Source organism: Drosophila eugracilis, unplaced genomic scaffold (assembly GCF_018153835.1).
Source record: "Drosophila eugracilis isolate 14026-0451.02 unplaced genomic scaffold, ASM1815383v1 contig_367, whole genome shotgun sequence".
Taxonomy (NCBI): Eukaryota; Metazoa; Arthropoda; class Insecta; order Diptera; family Drosophilidae; genus Drosophila; species Drosophila eugracilis.
Genome location: NW_024573224.1, coordinates 4,006,549 through 4,030,012, shown reverse-complemented (window position 1 = coordinate 4,030,012; position 23,464 = coordinate 4,006,549). Strand labels below are relative to the sequence as shown.

General features: G+C 39.4%; 1 protein-coding gene across 2 annotated transcripts; it reads right to left on the bottom strand.

Moving 5' to 3' along the window:
- Positions 1-986: 986 nt before the first annotated feature.
- Positions 987-14,185, bottom strand: LOC108113607. Of its 2 annotated transcripts, XM_017224264.2 has the most exons (5): positions 13,997-14,185; positions 4,685-5,021; positions 2,113-2,351; positions 1,727-2,039; positions 987-1,661 (listed from the first exon to the last, which is right to left on the bottom strand). In XM_017224264.2, exons 2-5 carry the CDS (start codon positions 4,705-4,707, stop codon positions 1,193-1,195), a joined length of 1,044 nt encoding a protein of 347 aa, XP_017079753.2. In that variant the 5' UTR covers positions 4,708-5,021; positions 13,997-14,185; the 3' UTR covers positions 987-1,192. The 2 variants fall into 2 exon arrangements, with proteins under 2 accessions (XP_017079753.2, XP_017079754.2); XM_017224265.2 differs by lacking the exons at positions 4,685-5,021; positions 13,997-14,185 and adding an exon at positions 3,731-4,096.
- Between the last annotated feature and the right edge of the window lie 9,279 nt (positions 14,186-23,464).

Genomic DNA, 23,464 nt, shown 5'->3' with positions numbered 1-23,464 from the left:
GCGAGGAGCTGTAATTTAATTAAGAAATATAGACGCATTATTAAGAAAAAAAAAAAGGGGAAGAAAACCTGCGGGAAACGCACATAGAAATCTAGCCTGGAGGCCCCACCCAGATTGGTCAAATGGAGATGTGCCTACTCAGACTTCATTTGGTAATGGGCTTGCTGCAATTCCGACTGCCGGTTCCAGTTCTCCCGGCACACATTTCTTTCATTATCCCGGGCATGTGAATGCGTTGAACGTCCCACATCATCGATCAGCATCCTACTCGGAAACACCTCCTATGATTTTGAGTGGCATTAGCTTAAGCATAAAGCATAAATTCTCTAGGTGGTGGAAATTTTATTGGGATGCCAAGCAATTCATTCCAATCTTCATAGCCTCCAGCTCGACTGGTTTGCCTCAGAGGAATTAGCTCCTTGGGTGGACAATAATTAAAGTTTAGCTTGGAGAAACAGCTTCAAGGGCCACGAATGGGAGCTTTTGGAAGCTTTAAGGGTGGTTCTCGCATACAGAAAGTAATAAAACTTAAGGACCTTTTTATGGCTGCTTTTTCGGTCTGCCAAGCAAAAAGTAATTATGTACATATACATACATATAATAATGTAATGCAGGGGTTATCCTTATGTACTTCCAAGTAAGGCCAGCAAATATACTGTCCTGTGAGATCTCTAAGGGGAGATGAATACGTTTACTTGAAGAGCTTCATACCCTTAAAAGCATTCTAAGAAGTCTTTAAAAATTATATTTTAGCCTCATAACCATTGGGCACATTTTATAAAACCAAATTTTGGTAAAACGCCTTAATGAAACTATCAAATATAATACTGTTTAAAATATGTATGGTCCTTTATATAGGATTTATAGGATTCTATACCATTACAGATGTGCATCTTACATATAGAGTGTAATGCTTTTTTGCCGAATCTGAAATTTGATCAATTTGGATTAGTCGACCCGTTCCCCTGCCTTTAAAACAAAGCAAATAAGTGTATTTTTTCCATTATGTTAATTAAATGAAATGCTTGGATCTTCCACCTCCGTTACTGCGAGGCTAGAAGACTCAAAAGAGTATAATTAAATCATATATGGAGTAATCTTTTTTGTCATTAATGCGGCTATTATGCTATATGCATATATGTAGACACGCGTGCCAATGTCCCTACCCGTAATTAAAAGTGCAACTTAATATCTATTCGTCCTCCTCCTGCGACTCGCTGCTCTGGTCGGCCTGATCTGACTTCCGTTTGCTGCCGCTGCCCTCGTTGCGTATGGAGCTTTGGACCAGTTCGCGGGTAAACTTCTGGACCAGACGCAAGGCGGTGGGCGCCGGCATATCGCACAGTGAGTGGCACATAAACTCGCCAAATCCTCGGAACTTGGCATATGCCGGCGGTAAAGGGGCTAAAGGTTGTGCGGGATAGAAACCGGAAATCGAAAGACCTTCATCTATCCGCCGCTTCGACGGATGATCCTCCACAGGCTGTGCTCCACGCTTATTGCTTTTGGGATTGTTAATCATCGGACTTCCGATAATGTATTCTGGCTGATTTTGATGTCGTCGATGATAGCTTTCCGCATAGTGATTGTAGCCCTTGCCATTGGCCATTTCGCCGTTCATAGAACGTTGGCTTTTGTTTACTTCGTCAGAGTTAGGAACCCTAAAAAAGAAATCAATTCTCGTCATTAAAAGGCGAGGTATAACAGTAGTTGGTTATGGACTCACCCCAGGACAGTGGTAACTGGCAGTGCCTGTTCGCAATCGAAGATTTCGCAGTCATCGTCCAGTTCGTCCTTGACGCTAGCCATATGCCCGTTACTGTCACTCTGGCAATCGTCCACCTCGTAGTGCTCCTCATCTTCCTCCTTCATACTCATGTTTTTAAAGCTGCGCCTGGGCCGAATGTGATCCCCCAAAAACTGAAGGCTTTCAAACAGCGGCCATTGTGATGCTTGTGTCGATAGACCATTTTCGACGCGTCGCTTCTCTATATTATAGCGGTTCCTTAAAGTGGTCATCCGTTCCCGTAAACTTGTGGCTAATTATAAAAGATGGGAAAGTACCAGCATTAGTCTCGGTTAGATAAAACTGGATTACTCCCGCATCCTCACCATCGTAGCCTAGTTTGTGGGATATCTGATCCCATATTTGGGCCACATACAGCTTATCCTTAAACCGCTTGTTGGTCCTATCGTAGAGCACTGGATGTGATCGGTATTCCCGGATCAGACCCAAATCGAATTCGCCCGTTTGTGCGTATGTGGCCCGAGGCCGGCCACGCCCTTTTGGCAGCTGCGGAGGATATAAGTGCGACAGGTGCTCCATTCCTCCTTCAGATTCACCTTTAACCCTGTTTTGTATTAAAGCACAAATTGATCGTTTTTTTGGCATTATTATTTTTTTCAAAGATTTGTTAAGTTTTATTTTTAATGTAAAAAACTGCTATTGATTATTTCCAGGCTTACTGACTTTAAAAAAAAAATAATAAGTTAAGTAAAGAATAAATTTCGGTCACACTCATTACACATTATTAAATATATTTATTATCTCCTTATTTCGTATTTTAGAGTTGCATATATTAATTTGGGAAATACACGAACTTTAGAGCTGATATGGTCTTTCGGTATTATAAAAAAAAATTTCAGATATCGACCGTCCTTTAGGATTTCCTTTCCTCTGCTTCTTTTAAAACAAAGCCAACATAAGATAATTTATGTTGCTTAAATGATCAACGAATGTGAACAAAAAGAACACAGAAAAGAAGGGATCATTTTGAGGATATACATACATACATAGTTACCGGTTTTTCCACATAAGGGAGCATAAACAATTAGAAACAAAGTTTGGTAGAGAAGTTTATAAAAAGAAGAAGCATCGACGGCTAAAAACCATGGTGATTCCAAGGCTATATGTGGTTTTTATGCTGCTTCGATCATTTCCGGAATAATTACTTCGGTAAAACGATATCAGGTAGATGTCCTTTCAAGGATATACACACGCAGTTACCGGTTTTTCAACCAACAAACAAAAAGGTGTCTACAATGTTGCAAGAGACATAATAGCGTTTGGACTTCGACCCGTCAAACAAATGCTCATTATAGGATATAAGTAACACAATCTGGATGATAATAGTTAAAACTAACGATAACGTCCCGATAAATCAATGCTTGCCATCCCTAATCTGCATCCGCTTCCATGACATGTATATGCTTTTTACACAGTCGCAGACGTTTACATGTATATATACGCGTGCGTAGGTGTGTACATAAAAACAAAACTGCATCTTCAGCGCGCGCTCTTTCTCTTTCGCTCTTTTTTGGTGCTAAGCGAACGACGCGCACTGTCGGCGTCGACGGCAGCAGCGCAATAAAAACAAAGCCGAATACCGTAAAAATATCAAACTACCTAAAAAAAAAGAAAACAAAAAAGTACAGAAACGCGCTCGCAACTGCTTGATATTAATTTTAAGCGACGCCAGCTGCGCTGCTCTGTGCTCCTCTGCCCTGCTCACACAGATAAACATAAAAAGTCGCTTCATAAACTTTAAATAAACAATTGCAGACCACTACTAATTTACGGTGTGCAAACGAAATAAATAAAAAAAAAACAAACGGAACAAATAAAAAAAGAAAGCAAGCAAGTTAACAAAGATATATATTATTTTTAGCAGCATAGCAGTATATCCACGAATTATAAAATTTCTTAATTTATTTTTATAGATTTACTCACCTCGAAATTTTTAGATTCGCCTCAGGTTTTTAGTGTGTATTTTTATTTTTATATCTATTAAAACGCGCGCTCTTCGCTCCGCCTTGCTCTTGGGCTTGCCTTTACTTTCTAGCTAACTTGCTATTATGGCTAACTGTGGCTGTGGCTGTTACTTTAAAAAATCAATATAGACGTAAATAAATTAATTAAGATTGCCTGCGCAACACACGACGCTCAGTTTTTCAGTTCCGACGGCGATGTTCGCCGCTCTCTTTCCGCTCGCGATGCTCTGTCTTTTTCGCCTGCACGCACAACTAGTCGCTTTGAGAATATTTTTTAAAATGAAACTGAAAAAATTTTTTATTTTTATATTTTACGAATTACGGACGAGGCAAGCCGCAAGAGAGCGGCACTCACACTAACACCAACTCACATACACAAACGCACAAACATAGATACCAAGAGACACACACAGACGCACACGCGCGCACCAACCCTCTCGCTCACACAGGCTCCGAACCCCATGTAGTAGAGATGCGAGCGTGAGCGGTTTCTTCCGCGCGTGACTGTTGTCTTGGAACATTTAAGAAATAGATACACAAAACTCGTCTTTCTGCTACACTTTGTACTTAATTTTTAGCCTAATGTCTTTCTTTTTCGATAGGTTTCAGTTTACATTATATAACACTGTTGTGACACTATTTATGTATGGTACAAACAGACACGTGCACATCTTTAATAGACAGATAACCAAGTGGCAGCGCTTTCAATTTAAAAACAAGTGGCAGCACTGAGGCGGACATTTTCATAACGGAAAAGGGATGAAAAGTACCCAAAAGCGCGCGGTTTGGGAAATTTTTTAAATATGAATTATGTACAATAAAATGAGGAGTGGACGAATATGAAGTGTGTATTTAAATAAACGAATAAACAGTTTTTTACATTAAAGATTGTTTTAATATTACGTAAACTCACCTGTATATGTATTTGTTTTTCATTTCATTAATAAGCTATGCAACTTACATAAACTAGGTAAGTTACGAGGTCTGTTCAAATAATTTTCAAAGGAATTTAGTTAAGTTTTATCAAAGAATAACTTTTAGAATATTTATTTTTGGTTTATGTTTTTCGATAGCAAAAACTTTTACGCGTCTCACAACCTAAAAGAGTGGCTATACACTTAAACTTGATACAGACATTTGGTGAAAGTTTACCAAAGTAACAAAACATAAAAAGCGCAAATTGCAAATTAAAAATACACTTCTGAGTTGAATACCTCGTAATGAACAGACCTGTGTTGCGAAATTGAGATCTGAAAAGATAAAAAAGGTATTATTAGTAAAAAGTCAAGTGATTGTTAACCTAATAATAGTTAATATAAACACAATTTAAATTTAAAAGAAAGATCTTACAAGAATGTTGAACTTATTTTTAAGCATTTTATAGCAACCAATTTTTGATCGTGGTAACTTTACAAAATTCATAGCAACAATCTTTCGCTCATGGCAATTCAAATTTAATTCGTTTTGGTTTTATTTTGGACAATAGTTTTAGATAATAAATTCCCTATATAGATATATTTACGGCGATTATTACAAATCGCCCATAGGCCGGGACAAGTGCAATGTTTATTAAAAATGCAAAACGTTGACACCTTCCCGTCCTACGGGAAATTCATATTCATATTCGGCTGAAAACTCCTCCAACTCATCAAGATCAAGAATATAATGTTTCAGCAAGTACAGTGAACATCTTGATAAAAATGTATACCAAAAAAAAAAGAAAATAATGCCAACAACAGGTAGGCAGGTAGACAAACAATGGGAGCACTGATCAAAGCCTAAAAATCTCATATTTCAAAAACAGAGAACAAAAAACAAGTAAGCAGAAAATTCATATTAAATTTCCGCCCCTACTTGAGTGTCCTTTGTGCGGGTTTTAAAATCTGCCCAACAATAGTCCTGGAGGAGTGGGAGTTTCGGATCGCATAGGAGGATCAAGAAGGGGAGAGGGAGAGCAGGTAAAACTAAACCCGGGCAAAATCAAGCGTTAAATGCCTTTTACTTACGCCTCACATCATTTCGCAAGAGGAAGCTCGTATGTATGGCTTGAAAGTATGCTGCGGGGTCCATTAACAGTTGGCTAACATCAACAAAATTTGAAATCCAAAGCGTGACAAATTCGTAGAAACCAGAACCGTTTGGAGGCGGAGGAAAAAAAGAACAACAAAGCTGCTCAGCGGAAGAATTGCCAGGGCAGCAGAATCATCCGCGTTACCCCCCTTTTTCCGGACATTTCCACAGATTTTTTACTTCTTCTTCTAAGTGTATCAGAACCTCCTCAGCGAAATTCGCTTATCTGCTCCAAATGAAAACCGACATATAATAATACTAATAATATTGTTTTGAAGGGGAGCATAGAAGCAAAGCTTTGCTCGGTATTTGTTTATTTGATCGCCGCTGTGGGGCTTTTCGTGGCCCAAGACGGCATTAGGTTTTTTTTTTCTAAATATTGTTCCCTGCGACACACAAAAAATAAAGCAAAAAAAAAAAAAAAAAAAAAAGATTCCAGCAATGAACAAACGCTGCAATAAATTCATATTTATTTATTTTTGTTAGGCAAATACGCCCCCAACGGCACGAAGACTCTCTTCTGACTTCGGGGTCTTCAACGTTTCGTTCTCCTTCTCCTTGTCCATTGAGCAAATGAAAGGAGAGGCCCTGAAGAGACGACCCCAAGTCCGAGTCTTGGAGATCGGGAAGCGGAAACGCAAATAGACGCACGATAAAAAAATGAACAGAAAAAACAAGAGGCAAGAAACAGCACGGCACATAAATTTGAAATAACTAATAATTCATTGAAAAAGCAGCCAGGGAACGGGGGAGCAAAACTGGAGTGCTACAACGGGGATAGGGATCGGTGGGGATAGAATGGTGGTGGTGCACAATATCATGTAATAATATTTGCTCAGGCCAACAGCTGACAAGTCAGCAATAACACACTTCTCCCGATATCGCGATCGAAAAGCCCCACAGGAATCGAAGGCGCGCAAGTTTGGAAAGAGGAGTTCTTTCGATTTCGTAGCGATATCAATATATGTGGGGGGTTGGCTCTTGGCACGAATAGTTAATAGCCAGTTTGGTTAGATCTCCGGAAAAGGTAGATTAATTGCTTTAATTGAAGATGGAATAAAATATATCCAATTTTGTTGGTCATTTCTATATTAGATTTGTTAATATATCCCTCAATACTTTTAATTCCGCCTACTTTATTACTTTTTATTACTGTCACTTAATAATTATTTCTTTCCTTTTTCTATCATTTATTTCAAATACCCATTTATCTTCCTTTAGAGTTTCTCTTTTGCTCATCAGCCTTAAAATATGTGCTCATTAAGGGCATTTACAGTTCGGTTAGCTGGCCTTTCTCCTCCACATTTATGATGGCCATTTCTCCTCCACTGCGAAAAGATCTGCCAACTTTTTTTTTCGTTGCCCGTTGTTTTGTGTTCTAGTTTGAGTAGAATCATTTTTAATGACTCGAGAGGCAGCAGCAACAGGCAGCAGGAGCTGCTAACCAAAGAAAGCATCGAAGGCTTCGATGGCCATGGCAATGGTAGCCACAGCCAGGGATAAGTGAACGGGAATGGTCATGGATGGCCATGACTTCCAGCCAAAAACCGTTTGCATTTCCCATTGTTGATGTACTTGTTGCTTCTTTCGAGAGAAAGACATACAGTGGAACTTGTTTTAATAAAACCTCTATGTGAATTGTAATTTTTTTAAGTAACCCACACCACTTTGCATTATTTTACGAGTTCTTTAAATCTCTGAAGATTAAAAATAAAGTTGCAATCATTTTAATTATTATGATCTAATGCGGTTTATTGCTACCATAAAAACGAGACTAATGAAAAAATAAATTAATCCAACTAACGGTTCATAGTTTAACAGCAAATAAAGATTATTGCAGGAAATGGAAAAAAAAAACAGGTAATAAGTTAACAAATTCCAGGAGCTTTTAAATATTTTATATTGCTTGGGTGAATTTAGTTGGCTCTAAATTAGCTTTAAGTTCTCACTATAGAATTTCCACTGTACTTCGATCGAGGGCCGCGAATAAAAATAACTGTATTAAATGGGCCCAGGACCAGTATGAAAAGGTCTGCCGCCTGAGAACCGAACCTCCGCTCTTGGCTGTTACAATTTCTAGGCTCAAGCTGGGGACCCAGCTCTTGGGTCGCCAGACTTGGCCATCGTTTTGGCCATGGTCGGTGGAACCTGTTTACGAGGGTTCGGGGGAGGGGAGACCCAGCACATCGCACATAAAAGGCGTTCCAGAGATGCGGACTGGGCCGTGCCTGGCTGTCTCATCTGTTGTCTATTTGGCAGGCTCAGGCTCGGGCTCCAGCTTCTTAAGATTGCTGCGGGCCTGTTCGCAAGTGCAACATGTTGCCAGCAACATTTGTTGCCTCGCCAAACACTCGAAGATTTGATTTGCTCTTGCTTCCATTTCCTCTAGTTTTGCAAAGTTATTTTACTTCTTTTTTTTTTTTTTGGTTGGTTTGTTTTGCAGCAGCGTAATCGAAATGCAATTAAGATGCGGCTGTAGAGTGCTGGAGAATTTTTGACTCGCACTCAGTAAAGGAGCGAGAACGTGGCTGCAATTTATATTCCCGGACAGATTTTTAGAAAGTAGCAGAGGAGTTATATTCTGGTCCAGACCCAAGACCAAGACCAAACCCAGAGTGCCATTCGAAAGGCGTTGACGTCGAGAGGTGAGCCCCGATCCCGAAACGCGGCTTAGAAACGATCTTAGTGGTGGATTGTAGACTCACTGGTACTCGTATGTGGCATAATTAAAGGGTTACGCCACGGCCACGCCAATCTCCATTCGATATGTGGCGATCTCTTGGCGTCCCCAGCTTTCTTCCCTCCTCTCATCTGTTCAGTTCTGTACTGTTCTGTAGAATTGTGTGGCTGATATGCATAACGGTGGTTTAATATGAGTTGGCGAACAAAGAGCAACTGCACCACAAGTGGGCATGTCTCCGGTGATCCGCCAACCCCTTTTCGAAGCGATCTCTGCACTGGCAAAAAGTCTATTTTAAATTGGAAATCATATCTCTTCAAACTGTGAAGGAATCAGGGGTCACCTTAAGGACAGTTGCAGAAAGTTTGCATTTAAAATTAAAAATTTTGCCTGAATTTTGAAGACAATAACACGGTTGGAAAGAATTTCTTTTTAATTAAATGGCTGTGCAGTTTCAAAGAACTTAACTAATTGATTTGGCGAGGTCATTTCACAAGAAGCAACCCATTAGTTGTAAATAATTTTATAACTTTTCCCTCAATGTAAGAAGCTTCTCTTGTAAGTTGAAGCACACTCATTTGGTTGATATCGTTATGGCATAATATGGGCCACTCTCCCTGGACGTGGTGCAGTCATCAGTCCAAATGGTCGGCCATCAGCGCATCGTTTATTGGGGTTCGCTCGGCGAGTTCTCCAATTGATTGCCCACATCTGTTCTGGCTCAGCTACGAAAGGAATCTTCCCCAGACGCGCGAGGATGATCAGAAATTATTGTTCATTTCAATCGGGTTTTGAGTGTTGGGAAAACTCGGTTCCAACCACTAGTCTTTAAAAAAAAAGCAACTCAAATAACCATGCTCAACTGGGTTTTGACTTGATTCCATTACGTGGCATTGCAAAATAAAAATTAACTCATTTAATTTGCAACAGGTGCAGAATTGTTAACAAATCTTAAAAGCAATCCATCTATATTTATGATAATTTCGTGGGATATCTGGTTTCTTTAAAATATGTGACGTAATCTCATCTAATCCCTTGTGGTTTTTTCTTTCTAAGAATTTGATAATATTCTCAATTCTTTACTTCATTCATTTTTATATCAAAAGATTTAATTATTTTTTAAAATGTTTCGAATTTGACACAATTAAAACACAGCTTCCATTGGGGAATTGCCTTGAGGGAAATGGGAATTAACTGGAAACTGCTATTTAAAAATCGAAAATAAAGTTGCTGTTTCACTATATATTATTTGGTAAAAAAAGAAATCACAAAACGGTTACTTTTTACATCTTAGAGGAATGTTACAATCTAGCTATAAATTGATAATGATTTACACGTCGTATAGTGCAACATCGTGGCATGGTATCTGCCCACAAAAGTTTCTCATTATTTCCCAAATGTGTAAGCAAATGTTATTATCCGCTAATTGCCAAATAGTTTGGCGTATCTCGTTAGCAATGGCAGGCAGATTGGAGGCTGTAGACTGAAGACAGAAGATTCTGCCTGGAACAGGCACCAACGGCTCAATTACTCCGCGGCTTTAGTGGCTCACAATCTACGAAAGCTGAAGAAATCGGGCTTGTTGCCAAGGAGTCGGTCGGTCTAATAGCTAATGATCGGCAACAAATATGCGCCATCTTAATCCCCCGTCGTACCCTGATCATCAGCATCTTAAAAAGTGAACGAAATCTCGAAGACTAAAGTTCTCACACAAATTAAAATTTCTGTTCTCTTTTTTTTTTTGGGAGTTTCTACGCAAATGTTTAGGCTCTGTGGGTATGGGTATGGATATGGGATGTTCCAAATGGAATCTCTTTGAGAAGAATTTAAGCCTCGAATTTCGCAGAGGAGAAACCGAGCTAAGCAAATTTTAAGCTTGTGCTTCATAGTTATATGGGGCATTGTCTATATATGTATGTGTGTGTGTGTCCATGGAGACTGTGTTAGGTATTCGATAGCGCCAATTTGATATGGCGGCCAGGAGCACAAATTAAGTTTCCCAGAAACGAAGAAGAATACTACCTGAACTGAGTAGGATCCCCATTCCCCCAGTGCTAGTGCCAGCTATCTTCCTTGGCTGCGAGTTTTATGTCTGCTCAGATCGTAAAGCAGTTAGCGACGCTATAAGGAAGAGAATCTCTCAAAAAAGAAAGTTGGCAACAACGCAAATAAACTATGTAAAATGCCTTCAATGGAGAAAGATCCCAAATGTCTAAAACGAATAAGATGTTGCAACAGGAACTTAATTTTGCTCAGCGGTATTTTTTTTTAATGCCCCTCCAAGATAGTTAAAGGTGGAAATTAATGAGTAGTAAAAGCGAAACGAACGAGAGAAGTCGCCAGCCAAAAGAGAGCCGCTCAGAAAGGCCACAAACGCGAAATCAATATCCAATCATTAATCGTTAACTAATTCCATGAATTCTGCCGGACTTTGGGATCCCGGGATCCCGGCTTTTTGGTCAAGTCCGTCCCGTTCCCGTTCCCGTCCCGTTTGTCTTCAATCGGTCTGCCTTTTGCCCCATTTACCAAGTTCCAAAAACGCAACCAGACATGCCACACTAAAGACATATATTTATGCCCCGAAAGCAACTTTTGGCGTATTTAGAACAGCAACAACAACAAACAGCAGCGAAAAAAAAACAGAAATATCAAGATAAAAATATTTTTCGGGCCCTTTGTGGCTCTTGGCATGGGACAGTGGCTGCACTGGAATAAATAAATGTTAAGTTTTATGGAGGAATAGTATTTCTTATATTATGAGAATATATTATAAGATGAGTAATAAGATCTCCCCTTTGTAGTTATCCTAAAGATTATTGCCATTTTAAGGATTATTAAAAAAATTATTTGCAGTGCATTAGTCCGCCTAAACCAAGTATTTACTGATTGCTGCTTTGTTGTTGTTATCGTCGTGGCGCGTCTCAAGTCTGGAGTCGTCTCTTTGGGCCCTCTTCAGGGATCTTCTTCTGGGATCTGGGATTTCCTCCCTCCCCACACACACGCGTTTTGAATTCGATTTGCCGATTGCCGTTTGCTTCTTGGCGAGATTTCGATTTCGTCGGCAACAGCAACACAACCAACAACAACAACCATCGAGACCATGAAACAATTTTATATTTTTGTGCAGAAAAAACGAAGATCAATAAAATTTTACCGACAACTGAATTTGGTTCAGACGATCGAATATAGGGCCCTAAAATTAGTGACCGAAATTGTCCAGAGAGGGGGAGCCTATCGGACGGTTTCGGGTCACATTTTTGGTTACAGTAATCAGTCCAGCATCCAACGAAAAAAAAATAATAACGAAAAATTGGAAACAAAGCAGCTGGAAAAAATTTGAACTTCATTTTAAGTGTGTTTTTCGGTTTCGTAGAATCCGAAAGTGCTACAAAAAAAGATGTGTTGGACTTATTATGGGGAAAGGGAGGCTGCATGCTGCGTATTGAGGTTATGTTGATTCTATGGGATATTAACGAGACATAAATCAGATTGTGACACTTTGATATGGGATACGATAAATGCTTACATGGTTGAAAAAATAGTTTTAATTGAGGAGGAAACTGGAGGGGGAAAAATGGAAATGCAGTATTAAAAGCTTTCGGAACAAGTAATGTAATCTCTCTGAATAAGATATTTCTTGATTGTGGATGTATTTTCTATTCTTCCGTAACTTTTTTTTACAATTAACTTTTCTATTCTCGAACAGAAAGTTGAAAAGGTCTGGTTTTACCTATCAACTGTGAACCGAAAAACACACAAAAAGAAAGTTGCCCAAAGGCTTGGGCCATAATTCTGCAGAAAAGCGAAGAACAAGGAGGTTTTGAAGAATGAGGGACTACGAAGTGAGGGCGCCGTGTGAGTTCCTGCAGAATCCGCTGCAAGAAAGGTGCTCCAACGAAAACAACAACAACAGCACGACTGGTGATTCCCAGAAATGAGAGTGTGTGGGAGGAGAAGGTGGAGAAGGAGAATTCTTCCATAGGAGCAAGAAGAGCAAGGGGGAATGTGGGGGCCGTCACTAATGAATTTGTATGCAGAGACCGCAATGATTTGGCACAAAAACAAAAGCAACAGTAACGGAAATGCGAAGAGCGAGGATTTAAAAAAAACGCGGGTCCAACGAACAACAACATTATGCGAAATTAGTGCAGACAGCCGAAAAACGCACCTTTTATGTTTTGTAGCCTCTCCACATTTTACGATTGCTGTTGTTGGTTCGTTTTGTGCGATTTTTGATTTATGCAAAAGCAATAAAAATTATTATAATGAAGGCGCTGACATGGCTGATGGCCAGGGCAAGAAGCGTACACAGAGAGAAAAGTATATGCTATGTTGATGGGTGATCAAAATTACCAGAATATTTGTAAGGCTAATAGAGGATATTGAATGTAATTTTATAGTAATTAAAACTCAGATATAAAATTAACTTCAAAATATAAATCTCTAAAATAATACTGCACTAAAAACATATTTGATATTTGCTTAATTTTATAAGATCTTTACTTTTCCACTGTGTAAGCGAAGAACAGAGCTGGCGACACGTGATGATGGTGGTGACAAGGAGGAGCAGGAGGATAAGGAGAAGAACTGAGGGCGATGACGATGCTGATGTTCCTTGTCCGTTACTTTAACATCACTCGCTCTTTCTCGCAAAAAAAGAAGGAAAAAGCGCGGAGAAGAGAATGAGTCAGAATGTTTGTTTGACTTCTGCACAAAGAATGGCTTCTTATTTCTTTGTGCGTCTACCCCCCAAAAAGCAACAGCAAAAGCACATGTAAATAAATCAAAAGGCGACAGAAAAATCGCCATTTTTCCTGCCTCTAAATACACAAAGTCATTTGGCGCAAAAAAAATGTATCTTTAAATAAAACGTTTTATTTCCAACTATTTTGATGGTCAACATGAATTCTACACCTTTTGCTGTAATTATCTGCTGGAAAGAAGTCACTCTGACTGGCTGGCCGGCTGCACCCAAAAAACGGTTAAACATAAAAAAGCTAACGGCAGTTTTATAACTCTAGTCTTGGGACTGCTGGGGAGATTACCTTTTGGGAGGCTACGCCAAAAATGAGCGGAAAATGCCCGCTAAAAAAGAGTGGGCGCACAGAGAGAGATCCCCGAAGATGATACACAAGCAATCAAAAGAAATGCAATGGCCTCCTCAGGCTCCACTTCATCCTCTTCCTTGCCATCTTTACCCATTTTTTCCTGCACTTGCCGATGCACCGTTACGCGGAGTTGAGCCCGGGTTCAAGATCACCGCACCCAGCTAAATGTTTTTTTTTGTATTCTTTATGTTTTTTTGGCGCATTCTCCGCCTTGTCTCTTTGCACTTTTACACAGATTCTTTTGGAAATTTCTCGTTGGTTTTTGATCTTTCTTGTGTCTTGTTTTCTTTTTATTTGGAGGGCACTTGGGGACTAACGGTTCTGTTCTGCAGAGTTAAAAAATAAAAATAGCGCGCGCACAACTCACCGAAAGACAAACGAACACAGCACAGAAATGTTTAACACACCATCGTCGTGCCGGGGCTTTAACTTCCTCGATCCGCAGTTACTATTTACACAATTTACTTTTATTTCTTAAGTCAGAAGTTTATGTTAAACACTTTTGTGAGGATTTTTCAGCACACAACCGTCGCCGCCGATGGATTGCGCGCAATTGAATTTCCTTCACAGCGGCGACTCAGCTCGTTGCCTCAACGAACTCAACTTTACAATCCGGACTCGGCTCTCTGCTCTCACTCCTTGATTTCTCTGCTAGCGTCGGCAGCGGCAGCGGCTGCAAAAAGGAACGTAGCTCTCGAGTGTCGCAGTCATTAGATACCTACTACTTATTTGTTGCTCTTAAAAAATACGTACTATAGAAGTACGACCTTAAATAAGAGAATTGTTTCTATTTTTTTTAATACAGAATTAGTTTATTGCTTAGTTGTAAATATATACTGATTTTAATCAGGTATTATTTTGTTTTATATGTAATTTGAATAACCCATTCAAGTAGTCGTGGTTATACAAATAAATCGTATTAAGTATATCTACATAATGTGATACGTACTTCCGTACCTAAAATCGATATACCCTTACAATCAAGATAGTATACGGTAGCACAAGGCGACAACAGCTACAAGGCTACAGCGACAAGCTACAAAGAGCAGCTCGATCTTTGTTCTCTCTATGCGCCGAATCGCTTGATACTCTCCCAGAACAGGACCAAAGGTTCCCAGACAAGGGTTCTGGAATGTCATAGAATAGAGGGATGTTATGTCATGCAAAGAGAGGCTGTCTAAGTAATGTTACTCATTAATTTTAAGCAATTTTAAAGGGCTCCATGAAATTACATACATATTTAAATTTTTGTTTTACATTGTCTATTCCTTCTTCCGTCTTCGTGTTAATACAAAGAAAATATTAAAATTATATTCTTTAAAATATAAAACATTGGAAAGTTCCAGAATCCTTCCCGTTAATAAAAGTCATGTTTAAGGATATAATAAGGATTTTTCGGAAAAATTTGTTTATTCATGCCCTCAGAAATTTTAATAATAATATTTTTTAATATTTTCCTATTAAAAAATAAATTGATTTGTAAAAGTATGGTGCTTAAACTTACAATTTAAAGAAGTTGCTTTTTACATCTTCAGAGGCAAACTCAATTTTATATTCCCAAAGCTTAATCTTTTTTATCCTTGCCAAACGACTGAAAGATCAAAGAAGTACGAATAAAAATTAAAACTCAACATAATGCCCGAAAATGTTGTCCAGCGAGTGAGGCCTCTCCTCTGCCAGCTAATGATCGCCCAGAGCAGGCTGGTAAAAGTTGCGAACCTTGGGCCCGGGGACAACTCCATTAGGGCGGCCCACATTCGGGGGCCAGTTGGTTTTAGTTTTGGTAGTAGAGCAGGTGCATCGGCAGCAAGCCCTCGATCGAGAGTTGCAAGGAAAGTTGCGGCGCGTGGCTAGAGATCGATGAAGGAACCAGAAGACCCGCGCTACCCGCATATCGCAACAGGACAATCGGTGAGGCACGAGGCATGTCCGGACACATCTGGAATGGCAGAGAGTCTCATAGTCACACCTTGAATAGAGCTGATCGTTTAGCTACGGACAATGGCCAGGTGTGCTCTGGCTATTTTAAATAGTAAAGGAAGGGTCTTTTCGGTTAATTCTTACAATCAATATCCTTAAATCTAAACAACCATAAACACAGTTTATTGCATAGGAAAATTTTTAAAAATTATAAATTTTTTTAGAGGTCAAGAACTACGTTATCATATTTAAAAGATGTTATTCAAAGAAGTTTGAAACAAAATCAAAATTTTGGATTTCATTTTCAGAGTTTAGGTATTTTTTTCTTTATTTTTTATGCGGCTAATATTTCAACATTTTCGGCAGCACTAAAAGAGAGCTTGAGCCGCAATTTAGCATAAATGAAAACTGAACTGAGATCGCCGATGGCCAAGGCATCATTAAACACATTAACAGACAGCAGACGACGGCGATGGCAGGTGATGCCAAACAGAGACAGGTTGGCAAACTGACTGAGTGCCTAACTGACTGAATGACTGACTAACTGAAGGACTGACTAACTGACTGAGCGTATGAGCGACTGAACGATACCAATGGCAACTGTACAAACAGGCTCGAGTCGTTGGGGACTTTTAATGGGCTTAACCCGTGCCTCGGGCTCTCTCTTTCCTCTCTCTGCCGACTCCATCACACTCCTTTGTTAATTACAAAGGATGCGCCACAGGACAACATCTGCCGAATGCCAATTGATTCCCCCATACCAAAGCTTCTTAACCCTGCTGAGTAGAAAATACGACAGATAATAAAAACAACTTAATTTTTAACACAATTAAGTATGTAATTAATTTGTGAATTAAAAAAATATTAATAACATTGTTCCTATTTTGCTGGCTTTTTTAGGTTGGCAGAAAAAATGCCAGTTTTTATCTGTTAACAAATTCCTAGATTATCAAATATAATGCAGTCATATCTTATCTTTTCCTAACAAGATAAGAACATTAATCAAAAGCATATTTTAAATAAAGACAAAAGTTTATTTTATATGAAGACCCTGAGTTCAGTGGGTTAAGCTTTGGTTATGCTCATAGCAGCTGTACCTTCGATTCCAGATCTCTTAGATCCTTGCGGCTTACGCACTTCTCATCTTCTTCTTCTTCTTTCCAACTCCTGCTCCTGTTTGCCTGTATTTCTAAGTTCTATTGTCATGCCAGAAGGTATCGGAGTTGTGTGGCAGCGAAGGCCAACTATCCAGCGGCGAAACTAGTTTACCCACCATTTGCGTCTTTGAGAACCGGTAACGGTACAAAGGTGCCACCCCTCGCCGCCTTCGTTTCTCCCTTTTGCTGCGAAGCGTTGGAAATTATGTTTTGATTTTGTTCCTTCGTTTTGGCCAAGCAAACGCAAACGCAAACCTTCTAACGAACCATACCAAATTGTCTAATCTCGACGAACGTCTTCACACCCATTTTGACGAGTGCCTGCCAAAAGGGAAAAATCGTCTGTCGAATAGGGGATATAGTTATAGTTATACCATTACCCTCACCATTACATTATCGTTTACATGCCACCACCCCGATCCGGGGGATATATGTTCATGTTGCCCCTTTTCCGGCGATCCCCTCTTCGGTTTGCCCTCTGGCCCATTAAATAACCGTCGAACAGCTTTATTAATTTGCTGTAATTTGTTTATGTTTTCTAAGCAATTTATTTTCCACATGCGGCTGCCGCAGTAGCACCCAAGGGGGAACAAGGGGTTAAGGTTAAGAATGAGACACACAAAAAAGATCTTTGCAACTTATCACTTACCATTTTTGGATTGCCTTGTTATGTTTTTATGGTGGAAATTTGAGTTTGATTCATAAAAAAGATTCATACTTTGGTATTTACAGGCATATTCCGTAACTAAGGCTTTATTAACCCAAAGACCAACCAACTATTTGAGCTGCGTACTTTATAAGTACTAGTTAGTCTGGAAGGAGAGTTAACATTTTTTTTAAAGAAGAAGAACCATGGAGCCATTTTCCAACAGCTAAATGAGTTTTCTTTAAGAAAATAATATATACTACGGAAATGGAGTTAGAAAAGAAGTAATAAACAACAATAAACAACTTTATAGGTAAATTGACTTGATAATAAATTCCAAGCAACAAATTTATTTCAGTTTAGATATGTTACTGCAAATATTTGTGAAATTTCTCATTGTAATCAGTGAAATTCGTAATTCAAAGTGTCAAAGAACATGGCCATAAATGTAAGTTCCCCTTGTACGTATTTTTAATAAAGTTATAAATCTGAAATCAAAACATAAATATGACATTGATCTACAACTATTGAAAAGAGCTGTGAACCTTTTGTTGTTTCTCACCGAACAGAAGGGGATTTTTCAATATATATATCTTTTCTTTTTTTGGCAATCGTTTTTCTTTGGGTCTCGGCCAGGAAGGCAGATAAACTTTATGACCACAAGAGAGCATCTAAAATAAAGCAAAGCAAATAAAATCGGACAAGAACAGCATGTGAACGATTGCAAATTACAAGCCCAAGCTCGATTCTGCTGGGAAGCTACTCAGTCTTCGGCAGACTGCTGAAACTGCAGATACATCGAAGTATCTTGGGATCAGGACCATACCATTTCGCTGCTGTTGTCTTGACCATGTTTTTGGAACGGCAGCTGCTTCTTTCGGCTCTGTCGTCATTACCAAAAGGAAGCTAAAGACAAACGGATATGCGTTGCACATCAAGCAACTGCTTTTTGCTGCCCTGTTTCTGAACTTTTTTTTGTTTTATTTTTTGGTTTTTATTTTTTTGGTGGTTACTGCATTGCTTTTTGGGCTTTTTTGTTTCTTGGGCGAAAAATAAATTGTGCGACAGGTGCGACAACGACAGCAGTCAAAGAAGAAGATGGGTCTTAAACAGAGAGATGCATCGCTGCAAGGGCCAGAAGAGAGCAGGTTGCACTGCAAAAAGAATTGTATTGTTAAACTTCTTTCCGAAATCATCATCATCAACTTTAGCAGCTTGGGACTAAAATATTATAGAATTTCTATTATAAAATCTACTTTTGGCATCTAGAATACAAAAAAGTTTAAAGAATATCCAGTTTTTCCTCAGTGCAGCCGAAACGATCCTAACCACAGGAAGCTTTTTGTGTGGGAGCGAAGCTTTCGATGTGATTTCGGCTTTATGGGTCTGTTGTTTTTGGGGATTTTACAGCTGCAGCGTCGATAATTGCCAGGCCCGTCTTACAAGGACCGAAAAGATGCAGATCATGACCCAAGGAACAGGCAGCAGCTGTTACTTCCGCTCGAATGGATTGGAATGGACGCTGTAAAAGGGCTTCCACTTCAATTGTCGATCGGCGAGATCCTTGGCGATCCTTTCATCGATCCTTTTTCTAACTCTAATCCGGCAGACAAGCAGCAGACAGAGGATTTTTGGACTACCTGTACCTGTTTCGGAGACTGTTTTGAGCCTTCCTTTCGGTCTGCATTTGGTTATTTATTTTGATCCGCTGCGGTGATCTACATGCATGACCGAACCCACGATCCTCCTCCGTGGCCTATTGAATTAATGTGCGGCATTAGGCGGACCAACAGGTTTGGCTTAAGCCTTTTCAGCTTGCTCTTGGTAAAAACATATATATACGTATCTCATGTGGTCTTGGGATTTCTTAAACGAAGATCGCGAGGCTCACTCACGTAGCTAATAGTGTCCTAAATAACAGGTGTGGAGTGATCGATTTCACTATGATCCTTGCTCCGATTCCTGACACAGATCACGTAGCAAATTGGTGTGGAAAGTTGAGAGTGCGAACCAAAGTACAGTTGAGTTTAACGCTGTGTCGTGGAGTGGCCGAAAAACAAGTAAACAGGGCCAAAGGCAGATGTTTGCATATCGCCAAAAGATCGGTCAGCATTTCTTCCTCTCTTCAGCCGGCCGCTCCTCTTCTTCTTGTTCATATTTTGCATTTCGAAATGCAAACAGTAGAGGAAAAAGCAAAGATAAAGCCGAAAGGAAAACAACATTTCAAGCACAATGGCAAAGCGGGGACAAAAGGACACTGGTCCTGCACATCCTGCCGTGATTTACGACCCCAAAAATGATCGATCTCGAACGGAAAGCAAATTTGCTTGCGGCTTAGACCGAAAAAGGACAATAGAAGCAGCATCAAAAGGACCATCTCGATAGGAAAATCCCATCCCTACTATACATGTAACATTTCTTTTTTTTTTGCAAGAATCTTGCGCAAGAGTGAATTTCACGACTCATTTGAGCCAAGGTGAAAGTATTTTTGATCGATCTCCTGCAATTTCCCATCTTGTCCATGGTGCAATAAAGTTGTTAGCGCGAATAACCCTCCTCGGGCCACAGCCTCATCCATCGGATCGATGGTGTGCAAATTTGGCATGATCACCCATATGGTTGTAAAGCGATCTAAGCACGAAATCTTCCAGTAGTGAGGCACTCAAGTATGCATTAAATCTTGATGGATTTGCATTGTCAGCAGGGGGATAATCAGGCGGATCAGCGAGAACATGAACTTGAGAGCGGAGATTATAAGAAGATTTGAGCTATAACGTAATATAATGCAAGGAAAGATAATTCTTTGGACTCTAAAAGATATTACAAATGAATTAAGGCAAATTCTTGTTAGGATTAGATTTTTATGGACAACATTTTTAGGTTGCTGAAAGGTTGACAAATGTCTAAGGTAAGGACAGAAGAGATTTGGTTACTTAAGTTAAAGTTTCTTTAAATCTGTTAAGGTTCTATCAACAAAAATTATGAGTAAGAAATTAGTAAATCAAAGGCGTCAATGAACTTAACCCACGCTTGGAGGTGAGGTTTTCTCCATCCCAAAAGAAAAGATGCCGCAGATCTCCGCTAATCTCCCACCGATCTTCGTTGTTTTATGAGTGCTGATTTTGCTGTTTACAGTGCGATCGCCTCTGTTTGTTCAATAAAAACAGATCCCAACTTAAGCTCGACAAAAATGTAACAGATATATTGTGTTTGCAGTGACTTGAAAACAAATCAAGCGATCGAAATGGGACGCAAAGTTCAAGATCGTCGCTAAGGAGATCCTTTATTTCTGTTTTATTTAGCGGTCCACTCAAGGGCAGTGCCACGGGATGATCTGGCATCATCAGTGCATCACCATTAAAGCTAAAAAAATGTTGAAATTTATTAAAGATTTGCCTGCTAAATGCCGCCAATGATCTGGGCTTTTGTCTTACAGAGACAGAAACAGAGATTTAAAAACTTCCGGTTTTTACAAAATTCGATCGTCGTAATTTGATATGTTTATGCGTTTCGGGCGATTCGCATAAACTTGGCAAAAATAATAAGAAAGACAACAGCTGCCGGTGAGCTTTCTCGGATGATCGCGATCATCTCGTCCTCCCCGCTTCCTTTTCATTATGTTTTCCTTTCCTTTTTGGCCAGTTACAATCGCAGACAATTAAGCGGAAATGCGATATGAGAAATGTTGCACTGCACCGGATTTGAATGAGAATGCAATCGGTGGTTCCAGAACGGAGGCATAATTATGCCCACAAAGGCGCAACCAACTGAGGCCTACCCAAATCAAAAACACAACAAGCCACCGAGGAAAAAGGAAAACGAAAAGAAAAAGGACCTGGGATCAGGCGCAAGGACAAGGACAAGGACAAGGGCAAGTCTAAGGGCTGGGCCAAGGACAGAAACTGGGAAAATCCAGCGTGAGAATACCTTAACGACGCAATTGTATCAGGGAGCTGGGACTACGCAACAGATTTTTCTGGTATCCACCAGAAAAGACATCATTTTTTTCACTTAGAAAAACTTTGATTATGTTCTTCCTTTCAATATCCTCATATTTTATATTGCTTTCTTGCTAAAAGAGTATTTTCAACTTAACCAAAAACACAATAAATATTATAAGATCCGGTAATTTAAGTTAAATATGCATATATTAAATAGCTGTAGAATAAGATATATCCTTATTTTCTTTTGTGTATTATCCTGACATCGAACTACCCCATAAATGGAGAGGCTGCATAGGCGCAATAGAGCCACCCCATTTCCGTCCTTTCAATGGCATTGTGCGTTGGGGTTGGGGTTGCATAAATTATACAAAACAAAGCTAGCACATATACTCGCATGTATAATTCAGGCAAGGATCAAATTCGAAATGCGTAGTTCCTTTGATTGCTTTTCAAACTATGTTTTACGCGCTTTTAAGCGATTTTCGGTACAGTTTTTCCAATCTAAGCAGTTGGTGAAGTGCCAAGGTCTTCCAGTTGACGGTGTTTTGATGTTACACTGAAAGAATATCTAACCAGTATAGGCACCACCTGGTTACTTATCACTAGCTTTATACTAAATGTAACTTTATATTCTACAAATATATTTACTTCATATAAATTAAAGATATTTTTTATATTTATGGATATTTTAGAAGATAATACCTTCAAAATCAATATTATTTTAATTTATAGTTAAGAACAAACCTATTTCTTCAGTGTATTACTGTTAATGTTCTAGTTCAAAATCCACCCCAAAGTTTGCTGATCCAAAAGCCATGTTTCGAGATGAGTAAGTCGCAATAAATGTACCGAATTTCAGCTTTGGCTAGACTTTTGGAGGGAGAAAAGTTTGGAATGCGCAATTTATTATTTCCTATCCACAGACAACAGAAGGTCGAACCAAAGGATTATGCGTGGCCCACAGAAGATGATTTCAATCTGTCAAAAGGAGGACGCAATTAAGATACCCTTAGACTAAGTGAGGTATACAGAATCCCCGATCGTGGACTTCCAAAAGATCATAATAACTATGAATGCTTATATATTTACTATACCAAAACTCCTATTATTCCCAACACTTAACTTCCCAGCATGATCTCTTAAAAATCAATAATAATTGGAAATAGGAAACTTTTTGACTTGAGAAATTTCTAAAATTTCTTTCTCATAACAATTTAATTTGATTCGCCTGAATCCGTCGTAAATAAAGGTAGTTATTACAAAGCACTCGTTAGCCAAACACTTTTCACTCCATTGCGAAGGGTATTATATAAGCCTAGGTCTTGGAATCTTTAATATTCGGGTGTATCCTTGTTTGAATTTTTTGGGGTTGGCAAGGCATAATTTCGCATTTCGAGGAACAACAAAGGATACGGATAAGGGATCAGGGATCGTTATGTGCGGCTCAAGGACAACGGGATCGAGTTCCAGTGCATGCCAGGACATGCCAGGGAAAGTAGAGAGGTACACAATGGGCGGCGGAATTATGAAATAATAATCAAGTAGGGCATAATCATAATAACGTAACCTTGATGCAAAGGTAAACAATAATTAAGCTAGACCAAAGGGATCGTCTATATATACAAAAATAAAAAAAATATTATGTTCATCGAGGGCAGTGGATAGGTATCCTGGATGGGATCGCAATCACAATCGCACACGTGTTGCTTCCACCCGAACAGAGCTAATCTGCTGACGCATTCAGGACTCCTCGTTTCGGTTCTGGCTGGGACATTGGAAATTAAGAACTTCTGGCAGCTGCTCCGACTCGATCGTCTTCATCATCATCTTCGTCCTTATTCGATATTCCTGCGACTTGACTTGTGAGAGCAGCTGCAGAAGCGATCGTTAAGCACACGTGCCAAGGTGAGTCAGCAGGAACAGAAGCAGGACCAGGACCAGGTTAGCCAGCAGGATCCGAATTGGATTCGGACCAGAGGGACCCAAAACAGGAGCAGAAAAGCTATTATCCTGCAAGTCATAGCCATTTCTAAAGTTAACCCTTTCAAGGCTTTGGGTTAAAAAGGGTATCTCTTGTCTTATTTTGATAAACATTTTTATTATTTAAAAGATATTTTGCTTGACATCTATCAAGGTGCACTGTTTTTATTAATTACTTAAGGAAAATG